The 12,158-nt window shown below is 40.5% G+C and overlaps 1 protein-coding gene and 1 long non-coding RNA gene across 12 annotated transcripts in view; both read left to right on the top strand.

Moving 5' to 3' along the window:
• The window catches only part of SYNJ1 (synaptojanin 1), a 93,261-nt gene extending 84,699 nt beyond the window's left edge, over positions 1-8,562 (top strand). For 7 of the 11 annotated variants that reach the window (XM_030329235.1, XM_030329230.1, XM_030329234.1 and 4 more), the window contains one exon: positions 5,538-8,562. In XM_030329235.1, coding sequence (XP_030185095.1) covers positions 5,538-6,335 — 798 coding nt within the window. In that variant the 3' untranslated portion in view covers positions 6,336-8,562. Of the gene's footprint in view, positions 1-2,339; positions 2,366-5,537 lie in introns of those variants that run through there. The other 4 variants (XM_030329240.1, XM_030329237.1, XM_030329239.1 and 1 more) reach the window with 3 other exon arrangements.
• On the top strand, positions 145-1,363 carry LOC115523309. Its single transcript, XR_003971698.1, has 2 exons — positions 145-1,052; positions 1,302-1,363. It is a non-coding gene; the product is annotated as an uncharacterized LOC115523309 (long non-coding RNA).
• Positions 8,563-12,158: the final 3,596 nt, after the last annotated feature.

Raw genomic sequence — 12,158 nt, 5'->3', positions numbered from 1 at the left:
GAGACATAGAATTTGAAGCAGGCTCCAGGCTCCGAGCTGTCAGCCCAGAGCCCGACATGGGGCTCGAACTCACGAACTGGGAGATCATGACCTGAGCCGAAGTCGGACGCTTAGCCGACTGAGCCACACAGGCGCCCCTCTAAATATTTTTTTGGCCTCAGTCATTGATATCAGACTCCTCCAAATATTATACACACACACACACACACACACACACACTTTTCTTTCTTGGGGGAGCAGGGGTCTTGTTTGTGTGCAGACCCTCTTTGGGAAGAATCACAGAGTGGTTAACGGTTTCTTCCTAGAGTGCTAGGGGGCTGGAAGGAAGGGGAGGCATTTACCTGTTTGTACCTCTTGAATTTTGAACTGTAAGAATAATGCCTATTCAAAACATAATGAACGTCTAAAATTTAACAATTGTTTTCAGCGGCTATAGGTTGAAAAGGATGAGAATTTAAAATACAACATATTTGATACTTTGGTGATCTATGAAATAGTCTTAGAACTGAACACTTAATAATTTTTATTAGGTCTTTATTATTAATTCTGCCCAAAACACACAGGTATTTAAAACATAAAAACATACATGGCCTAGCACTACTTTTTATTATTATTTAAATGGTTTTTTACTCGATAGTTCTATATAGAAAAGACCCTTCCAATTCAAATGATCGTATAACATGTACAGAACATAGAAGTGCTTCACTTATCTGCCCGACTTCTGGCATCTTGGTCATCTAATTATCATCTAAGAACCTGAAGTTCAGAAATCCAACAGGAGATAGAGTAACAGCCTCACTGCCATACTGTTGTGATAGCTGACAGTGAGAGAAGAGACCGAGTAGAAAATCTCAGCATTCTAGATCTATTTAATTCCTCCTACCTTCTATCACTGCCAGAGCTGATACGCATAACCCTGAGATCATCAAGGAAGTATTCATTTAAGTCCAGGAGTCTCGTGTTTAGTAGGCAGGAAACTCTATTAATGCCTAGTACATTTTAGAATGTTGTCTTCCTCGATTGTCAAATGAGTTTTGGTATTTTAAAATGAGGTAAGCTTTAGGGGCGCCTGGGTGGCGCAGTCGGTTAAGCGTCCGACTTCAGCCAGGTCACGATCTCGCGGTCTGGGAGTTCGAGCCCCGCGTCAGGCTCTGGGCTGACGGCTCGGAGCCTGGAGCCTGTTTCCGATTCTGTGTCTCCCTCTCTCTCTGCCCCTCCCCGTTCATGCTCTGTCTCTCTCTGTCCCAAAAATAAATAAAAACGTTGAAAAAAAAAATTAAAAAAAAAATAAATAAAATGAGGTAAGCTTTAGATATTGGGGAAGATTTGCTCAAAACTGTTTTGGAGCCTACTGTTTTTTTTTTTAAAAATACTGCTATGGTACAGAAAGATGATTTCATTTTTAAACAACAAAATTTCTTATATTATTGTACCTTACCACTAAAAAGTTATGAGGTGAATTAATGATAGCACGTTCTTTCTGAAAATTTGAGTGATAGAGAATATGTCTGGACCCTGATCATTTTGTGAAAAGAAATACTGATTTTCAGTGGGGTAGCACTTCTGCAAAGTGTTGCCATTTTATACATTTCCTCTAATGGTGATAAACCCATAGGCTGTCTTGTGGCTACGTCCCACTCATCTCGGGCTGCCATAACAAAATACCAAAAACTGGGGCGTTTAAACAATAGGAATGTGTGATCTCACAGTCCCAGAGGCTTGAAGCCTGAGATCAGGAGGCCACTACAGTTGAGTTCCCAGCTTGCAGATAGCTGCCTTCTCACTGTGTGATCATGCGGCCTTTCCTCAGTGCTTCCGGTCGGGGAGAGAGTAGGCTCTCTGCCACGGTGTCCTTCCGGGAGCATAATCCCTCCTTCCATAATCCCTCATGAGGCCACTCTCATGGCCTCATCCAACCCCAGTCACCGCCCCCCCCCCCAAAGGCCCCACCTCCAAATACCATCACACTGAGGGTTAGGGCTTCAACATATGAATCTAGGGGGATACAAACATTCAGTCCATAACAGACTGCTTAAAATATCTTAGAGCTCCAAAAACCTATTTGGGTTATTATTTTTGTTTTGAAGTGGCTGGTCATCAACCTCTGGCAAAATTAAAGTTTGAGCCCTAATCAACGATACATTTTTTTATTCAGAATTACAAAAGAATTGGAGTTGTCTCTTGAACTCATGCTGTGACTTGCAAATGTTGCCTCTGTCAGGTTCTGTGTATAATATAGAAATAAAAGTATTTCAAAGACTGGATCGGTAGGGTTGCTGTTTGGTCTCAGATCGTCCTCCTAACTCTTTCCTTTGATGTCTGTGTTCCCTTTCTCAAAGCAGGAGCAACCGTCAGGGTAACAGGTATCGGATTATTTCTCAATCTTATCTGTGCTTTTCATCTGTCTTAGCACATTAGATGTATGAATCTTTTGCTTCATACATCTAAAGTTTCACCCATTTTTAAAACCACCTGTCCACATTAATAAATTCTATCATCATACCATAAACCTGTTTTTTTCTTAGTATTTCAGATTTTTAGGAACCGTTTTAGTTGTTCTTATTAATGCTTTACCATATTTTTTTTGCTTTATTTTTTATGAAAATTAACAAAACTAAAAGGTGTACCTTCAAGAAGGTTGAAGGTATACAAAAGTCTGTTTGGCAAGACCAAATGGTTCTGGGTCTTAATGATGGCAGAATTACATAAATACAAAACTTAACTTCTTTTCTTAGGTTTCTTTTGGGAAATTTTTTTTCAAATAATTTTAGTAACAAGATTATTTTTGGTAAGGGAGAACTTTTAGAAAGATAAAAGTTAATATTATAACAGGATTATTTTAAGGTCCTTCCAACACCTTCCTCACCATTTTTCATGTTAATTCATCACAAACCTGCTTAGATTATAAATTAATTCCAGTATAGTGAATGGTGGTGTGGCTTTCATTGTAACTTCAAGTGATCCTGCTTCTACCAAATTACCTTTAATGTATCTTGAAAACAAATTTTTTATATATGAAAATAAATTTAAACATAAAGCATTTATTTGCCACAGGCCTGCTATTATTCTAAGCTGTGCAAAGTATAAAATTCTCCTTTCCTGTAATGTCTGTGTTGTGGACCGTTCCATCTACCATGGGGGAATTTGGTCCCACACCCGATCAGATACTGCCATTTTGCTGCATTAATAAATAATGCAGGGGGGCGCCTCGGTGGCTCAGTCAGTTAAGCATCCCACTTCAGCTCAGATCATGATCTCGGGGCTTGTGAGTTCAAGCCCCACATTGGGCTCTGCTGACAGCTCGGAGCCTGGAGCCTGCCTGGGATTCTGTGTCTCCCTCTCTCTCTGCCCCTCCCCCACTCACACTCTGTCCCTCTCTCCCTCAAGAATAAATAAACATTAAAAAAAAGTTTAGGGGCACCTGGGTGGCTCAGTCGGTTAAACGTCTGACTTCAGCTCAGGTCATGATCTCACAGTTTGTGAGTTCGAGCCCCATGTCGTGCTCTGTGCTATGGGTTCAGAGCCTGGAGCCTGACACATTCGGTCAGACACAGATTCTGTGTCTCCTCTCTCCGCCCCTCCCCGCTCACGCTCCGTCTCTCAAAAAATAAACGTTAAAAAAAATTTTTTTTAAAAACTTTAAAAAAATAATGCAGAGATTATTTCTTTTTTTTTTTTTTTTTAATTTTTTTTTTTCAACGTTTATTTATTTTTGGGACAGAGAGAGACAGAGCATGAACAGGGGAGGGGCAGAGAGAGAGGGAGACACAGAATCGGAAACAGGCTCCAGGCTCTGAGCCATCAGCCCAGAGCCCGACGCGGGGCTCGAACTCACGGACCGCGAGATCGTGACCTGGCTGAAGTCGGACGCTTAACCGACTGCGCCACCCAGGCGCCCCAATGCAGAGATTATTTCTAATATAGTTAATTGTAATTTGTTAATGTCTATAATAGATTTGTCTTTCAAGCAGATTTCCATAAACACATCTGCTTACCTTTAATAACTTAGAATACAGTTTTGAGTCTGTTACATGTTTACTCTTTTATACAAATTTATTGTCATAGTAAGTTGTTTGGAGAAAAATATACTTGTTTATTCAGTTAGGAAGTATGTTCTAGGACAATTGAATAAAACAATCAGATACTTGAAAGTTACTCACTTATTGAAGTTATCCATCGTTGCCTTATGCAAATGAACAGCCTTCCCTGTTGTTAAAGTAGCAAGTTACTATTCTATAAAATGCAGTTATGTTTTTTTGGTGGGTGGGGACCACTGCTCTTTTTTTTTCAACACAGCTCATGAACATTTAGTTACTTTGCTCTCCCAACTCTCTAAATTTATTTTAGGTGGTGCTCCATTTTGTTACATTGCAGGCCTTGAGCCCAAATGCTCCCTCCCCTGTCCTTTTCAACCAAAAGTTTATCTTCTTATCTTTAAATCTGGCATCAATATCCGAGTCATCTATTTAGTATCAATAATTATGTACAGGTTGCTTTTGTTTTTTTAATCAAAATGAAGCACATGTTGAGCTAATTTTTGCTCCTAAGACCAGGGTTCTCTTCCCTATTAAAGAAGTTGGAGAAATTGGTTTTGCTCAGTCCCATAGACATGCTCCTCTCCCAGCTGGCTTCTTTGTGAACTAGGCACAGAGTGCAGACTTTTTACGACCATAAAGTAATTCAGGACACTCCTCCTGCCAGTTCACAGCCAACTCTGCCACATGGAAAGAACGGATTATATACCAAATAGAAAATGGGATCTTCCACGCCCCCCCCCCCACCGCCCACCGGTTTTAAACAATCTTTGCATATGGTTATTAATGAGCATATCTGTTTTGAAACTTTTTCTTACAAGATGAGGAAAGTCAGTTAAGGAATATTGTCACATCATTGGCAGAGTTTAGTCTACAAAGGAGAACTTAAAAGGCAAAAAATGCTTTGAAAATACATTTTTCCAAGTAGAAAAGGAAAGAAAAGATGCATTGTCTTTAGCTTAAGAATATAAACACACCAATGAAGTCAGTTTCCATTCATGAAGTTTAATTTCCATAATAACATTAACTTTAAATAAAAATATATGTAAAAGAACAATGAAACCACATCATCATCACGATAGGTGTTGGAAGTTTATTCTACAGATCTAGCATAAGTTCTAAATACGGGTTTCTTGCGTTCACGCTAACATTTGATAAAACGGCATGTTCAAGTCATTTGCTGAATTCTGTCCAGTTCTCCATTTTACATCATATTAGAACTTGCATGAATGAAACAAACTATTTAACTTCTCTGGGGTTTAAACAAATGTCTTTAATAAAGCGGTTTATGTAGTAGGGAGGTTTTAAAGAGTAAGGTTTTAGTTGTCTTACCTTACTTAAACTACCAGGGTCACAAACTATACAAAGCTGTTTAAGTTTGAAATTTGTATCCTTGCCCCCTCCCCCTCCCCCCATGAATAATTGAGACAGGAAGCATAGAGGGGTTGTTAAAAGTAACATGTCTTTTTTTTTTTCCTGATTATTGGGTGTTCTCTTTTTCAGGTGAAAACAAATGGAGTCTCTGCCGTCAGACTGGAATCACCCTTAAAGAATGACCCATTTGAAGATCTGTCATTCAGTCTGCTTGCTGTATCCAAGGCTCAGTCATCCATTCAAACATCATGTGCTCCAACCCCAAACCCAAAGGGGTTGATTCAGTTGCCTTCTGCAACACAAAGTAACATGAATACTTTGAGTTCTGTAACTTGCATGCCTCCAATTCCAGCCCGGAGTAAATCCCAGGAAAATATGCGATGTTCTCCAAACCCATTTATCACTAGCTTGACCAGCACGAATCCTTTCACCGACAGGACTGCAGCTCCCGGAAACCCATTTAGAGCCGAGTCTCAAGAATCGGAGGCAACTTCGTGGCTCTCCAAAGACGAGCCTGTTGCCAGCAGTCCTTTCCCTTCCCTGAAGCCTCTTGGTCATAACAATAGCAAGCCTTCATCATTTGATGGTTTTAAGGACAGTTTTGATCTGCAGGGCCAGTCTTCGGCAAAAATCAGCAACCCAAAAGGATGGGTAACCTTCGAGGAGGAGGAGGACTTTGGTGTGAAAGGGAAGTCAAAGTCATCTTGTCCAGACCTACTGAATAATCAGCCGAGTTCGCTCTCTGGCTCCGTGACCTTTGATGATGACTGGAATAAAGGCACAAATGTTCCTTTCTGTGTGTTGCCATCAAGACGACCACCTCCACCTCCTGTCACTCTGCCCCCACCTGCCACCACCCCTCTTGTAGCTCCTTTCACAACCTTGCCATCGAAGGCATCACCCACACTAGACTTTACAGAAAGATAAGGTTATGCAATAGAAAACAGTTTTGGATTTGTTTGTTTGTTTTTCAGTTTGGGCAGGTGAGAGCCAAAAGAATTGGGCATTAGTTCTTCATTATGTGCAATATGGAATTGTTAAGTGCACTGATGTTGTCACGAAATACCACTATTTAATGTGTACAAAGCTGGAATATGTGTATATTGGAAATAAGGAAAAAGTCCTTCTCATTATTAACTGGAGTTTTGGTGTGTTTCTGTTTGGATAAATAAGAGAGAGGAGTAGCCATAAACAGTGCTCAAAACTACTTCAGACAGTAGTCCTTATTCAGAAATTCTCTGTCCGTCTTCTCTGAAGAACCTTTAAAAAGCCCAACTTCTAGCTGACATTCTTGCCTGCTCTTTGATACTTGTTTACAATGGTGTTTCCAGGTATTTACCGAAGAGCTATCAGAGTTATACTGAGACCATTGTGAAAGGCATGGCTTTAAAACACAAAAAGGCATGGGTACACACACACACACACACACACACACACACACACACACACGTATGTATACACTTACATATTTGTAAAACTTAGGACTCAGACAAAATATTTACCTACACGTTCTAACAGAGTTATTTTTTCGGTGTTTCATTACCAAAAGGATGGCTATACATGAAATTTGGACAGTTCGTTAATTTTCTTTCCAAAACTAGCATCTCACTACAGAACCAGACTTTCCTACCATTTCATCCCCCTCCCCCAAACACACATGACCCGCATCTTTGTTCCTTTGCGCTCCAGCATCTCCAGACGCTTTTTTTCCGGGAGGAGGTTCTTGGGGCTGGAAGCAGCCTATTTTGTGGTCACGGTCATGTGGATGGACACTCCATCCCATACAACAAAGCACTATGGCCTTATCTCTCAGGAAGGCACATACCTCCAAGTTCAATGAGGAATATTAGAGCTAAACACACTCCCCTCTCTCTGCACTAAGGTGTATGTTGCCCATTCCCCTCCCACACTTTCCCTTTGCTGCTTTCTCTCCGGAACTTCATAGCAGGGAAGGCAGCGGTCCTCAGAATGCTTGGAGTTGGGGATCTACTCCGCGTGTGTGCTCTGTCCCCATCAGAGGCTACGCAACACATCTGTGAAGCTGCTTTACATTTTTAGAGGCTACCCCTCAAATTAGCTGTGGATTTTGTCTCCCGCACTGCCAATATGCAACTGACCCTGCTCTTATCTCATGAAGTTCACAGAATTTTTACACAATGTAGTGTTTTGGTATCATCACGTAATCCCAAACAGAAAACTCCGTGAGCGATGTTTTGTTGTCAGCTTAAGTTAAAATCATCCTCAGCCGTTGAGACTGATATTAACATTCCTTTTATAGGAACTTACAGATGTCCATCTAAATTCCATCGTCCACATTTAACCTTTAAAGATGTGCACTGGGAGAATATCAAAATAGAGTTCATGGCTAAGATTATGTAAAGTGGAAAAGCACAGCAAACTGCATTGCACTTAAAGCAAATCTAGTAGGGAAAAAAAGCACTTTTCTAAATGCTCAAATGTTATCAAGATACTATATTTCTAGAAGTAATCCTCTCTCTGTTCACAGCCAGGATTCGCTGTTAGCACTAACTCTTGTGAGTTTTATATTGTGCTTTTTGGGGGTTCTAATCATTTCAGCAGTAGTATATTTTAAACAGCAGTATTACTATAAGCAGTGTGCTTCAGAATGTGAATTAACTTCTTGAAACTGTGGCTTTAACATCTATGTGATTAGTGTATGTGGTATTTGCTCTCCATTAGCAAAAAGAATTCATTATAAACTTCACTAGTGCGGATTGCGGTTTCTGTGAGCGATGTTTCCTTTTGAGTACAAACTACTGTCTAAAATATACGTATCACGCAGCAGCTCAGCCTTTACCAGGAAAATTATATTTGGCAAGTTGCCGAAAGGGCACAGAGTTAGGAAAGTGAAAGGTACGCTGCAAATAACTAGCCATTATTCTGTGTTATTAAAATATTTACCAGTTCTGCTAAAAGCAGAGCAGAAATTAGACACTAAGGATCTCTTTGTGAATTCTTTGTTCTCTATAGTAGATTGCTGTTTATATGTAAGAATTTTATTGCTTATGTGGCATACAATATTTATAACTATATACTTTATAGAAGTGCAGTATTAAAGTCAGTGGTATACAAACATTCTGTACAGATCTGTGAAATGTGCTGTCATATGAAATAAATACACCTGTCTTTACCATGTTGACTACTTTGCTCAAGAGGGAAGAACTTTTCTCAGCCATTTTCCTTGAACTTTACATATGCAAGTGTAATGACATTTGGGGATCAGCTGTCGAATCAGGTGTTTTTTTAAGTTTATTTATCTTGAGGAGAGAGAGAGACAGAGCACACGAGCGGGAGAGGGTCAGAGAGAGGGAGAGAGAGAATCCCAGGCGCATTCCACACTGCCACCGCAGAGCCCAACACAGGGCTCAAAGCCACGAACTGTAAGATCATGACATGAGCCCAAGTCAAGAGCGGGACACTTGGCCGACTGAACCACCCACGTGCCTCCCAAATCAGGTATTTTAATTCAAGACTTCATTTCATCCATTTTACTTCTCTATATAATAATCTAAAAGTAAGAAAATCTTCTAAGACTACAAATCATCATTAAGAAGAGAGGCCCTCATTCAAAGTCTTACTGGCCTGAAAATAATGCATGAAGCATGAATGATGGGGGTAGAAGGGAAATAGGCACAAGGACAGCCAGACACAGGAGACTGACTAAAAAGACCCAAGTTCAAGGCCAAGGCTAGTAGTTCCTTCCAGTATTGCCTTTTTTCAGTCCTGTATGATTGCTATTCAGAACAGTAACGTTGATTCTTAAATCATTGAATCATGTTCAATATAATTTTAGATACAGAAGATATGTAGAAGTTATAGATACAGAATAATAGGCTTTAAAAGAAACTTGGTTTTATGATTGAGATACATACGCAGTTGCTAAGAAATAATACAGAGAGATCCCAGGTACCCTTTACCCAGTTTCCCACCCCCGCCCCAGTGGTAACATTATACAAATTATAGTATAATACTACAACCAGGACATTAGCATTGATGCAAAACACTTCCCGTCACCACCAGGATCCTTCATGTTGCCCTTTTCCTGCTGTCATCCCTTCCTAACTCCCCTGCCTTGTCCCTAGCTCCTGGAAACCACTATTCTCCAGTTCTATAATTATGCCACTTCAGGAGTGTTGTATATATGTGTGTGTGTGTGTATATTCCATATACATATGGAATCATACGGTATGTGACCTTTTGGGATTGACTTTTTTACTCTGCATAATTACCTGGAGATTCATCAAGACTGCAGATGTCTTTTTTATTGTCGAGTGGTATTTCATGGTGTGGATGTTAACACAGCTGGTTTAGGCATTCACCCACCTACCCACTGAAGGACATGTGAGTTGGGGCTATTATAGACAAAGCTGCTATGAACATTCCCATACAGGTTTTTTTCTTTTGCTTTTTAATGTTTATTGTTTTTGAAGGAGAGACAAAGCGTGAGCGGGGGAGGGGCAGAGAGAGAGAGAGGGAGACAGAATCCAAAGCAGGCTCCAGGCTCCAAGCCATCAGCACAGAGACTGACGTGGGGCTCGAGCCCGTGGACTGCGAGATCATGGCCTGAGCTGAAGTCGGAGGCTTAACCAACTGAGCCACTTAGGCGCCCCCTGTACAGGTTTTCTTGTGAACATAAGTTTTCATTTATCTGGCAAAATGCCCAGGAGTGCAATTGCTGGACCACAGGGTAGGTGATGCTTGGATCTTTAAAAAACTGCCAAACTGTCTTCCAGAATGGACCATTTTACATTCCCATCAGCAATGTATGAGTGATCGACTTCTCTGCATCCTTGCTTGCATTTGCTGTTGTCACTACTTTTTCTTTTAGCCATTTCAGTAGAGGATGTATCATTGTGGCTTTATTTCCTTAATAGCTAACCATGGTGAACACCTCTTCATGGTGAACATGCCATCTAATATCTTCTTTGGTAAAATATGTCTTTTGCCTATTTTCTAAATGGATTGGTTTTTTTTTTTTTTTACTGTTATTTTATTTTAATGTTTGGTTATTTTGAGAGAGAGAGAGAGAGAGAGAGAGCATATGCAGGGGAGGGGCAAAGAGGGGGAGAGAGAGAATCCCAAGCAGGCTCTGCTGTTAGCACAGAGCCCAATGCAGTGCTCGATCTCACTGACCGTGAGAATATGACCTGAGTCTGAATGAAGAGTCAGGCACTTAACCGACTGAGCCACCCAGGCGCCCCTGCTGTTGTGTTTTGAGGGTTCTTTGTCTTCTCTGTATACTCGCACTTTGTTGGATGCGTGGTTTGCCAATATTTCTCCCCATCTATAACGTATCTTTTTATCCTCTTTATGACTAGCCAGATCTTGAGCTCTGCAAGTCCACAAACTAACTACAGTCATGGTGACGGACAAAGGACAACCAAACTCACACACAGGAAAACTGATATATAAAATTTCAAAATCCCTGTTTATTAATTTTAGGAAAATAAGTCTGAGCACATCAAGAGTTAGTGAACATGTAGAAGGATGGGGACTCATACGCTGGTGTTGACAGAGTATCGATTCTGGAGAGCAATTTAACCATGCCCAGAAAAATCCATATGCTCTATCCCAAGAAATCTGACTTGTAGAGAAATTGTAGCGCACGTGGAACAGGACGGGCAATGTTCGTAATGGTAAAAACTAGAAATACACTAATCGTCACCGGGAATGGAGTGACAGATTTGGACAGCAGACCACTGTGTAAGTTAGAAAACAATACAATATGACATTTCTATAAAAGTTAAAACACGAAAAATATCCTCTATTCTTTAGGGAGACATACACCTGTGTGTTGATGGTATGACAACAGCCAACGGGAATGATAAATTCAGCATAGTAGTTACCTTTGGAGAAGGGCAAGAAGAGAACGGAATCAGAGAGGGCTGTGTGGGAACTTTAAATGTATCTCTAATGTTGTTAGGGCCTTAAAAAAAAAAAAAGGTTTTTTTCAGTAGACTAAAAATCTGTTCTTTTCCTCCCTCGCTGCCTGATATCTAACAGCCAACATGAATGACCTATTATCTAGACCACAGCATTCATCCCTAATGCATCGCTTCATTAGGTACAAATGGTCATAAGATGCCCTTCACCCTAGAAAGGCAACAGCGCCTAAAATATTCAGAGAAAAGTAGCCACACTGCTCAAGAGCACACACATACCACCTTTTGTCTTCAAATTCAGTAACCCGCTCGAGTCGTGCCAAGACAAGAGAGGGTCTTTGGTACGATTTAGGATTACCGAAACCACACTGAGAAAAAGCTACGCGCAAATTTGTAAGACATGGCCTGTATGAGGGGGAAAAAAAAAAAGACTGAAAGAGGACACTGAAAGGAATGTTAATAAAAGTTAGCAGGACTACACCGGTAAATATCAGTGCTGACAAAGATTAAAGATACTGCAAGCGCTTGGTCTATGGAGTGTTCTCCTACCAAGTGAGGAATAAACTACATACTTTCTACCAAATGATTCCTACCAAATAATAAACTACATACTTAAATGAAACGGGATGGCCAGCACATGAGTTTTCCACGCTTTGTTAATTTTAAAACTTACACCCAGAGACCCTGTAATATAGGAGTTTGCGCATAAATGGTTCTCACCACCTAGAAAGCAAGACACTTTCAACCAGGTTGTAAGCTTGGTTGACTTAGGGGTACAGAATCAGATTCAGGAAAAACAGGGGGATGACCTTATGGCCAGCACTCAGGAGCTCAGAGAACACAGTAG

This window comes from Lynx canadensis, chromosome C2, assembly GCF_007474595.2.
Source record: "Lynx canadensis isolate LIC74 chromosome C2, mLynCan4.pri.v2, whole genome shotgun sequence".
Lineage (NCBI taxonomy): Eukaryota > Metazoa > Chordata > Mammalia > Carnivora > Felidae > Lynx > Lynx canadensis.
The sequence above is the reverse complement of the archived record's forward strand: the minus strand, read 5'-3'. Positions and strand labels throughout refer to the sequence as shown.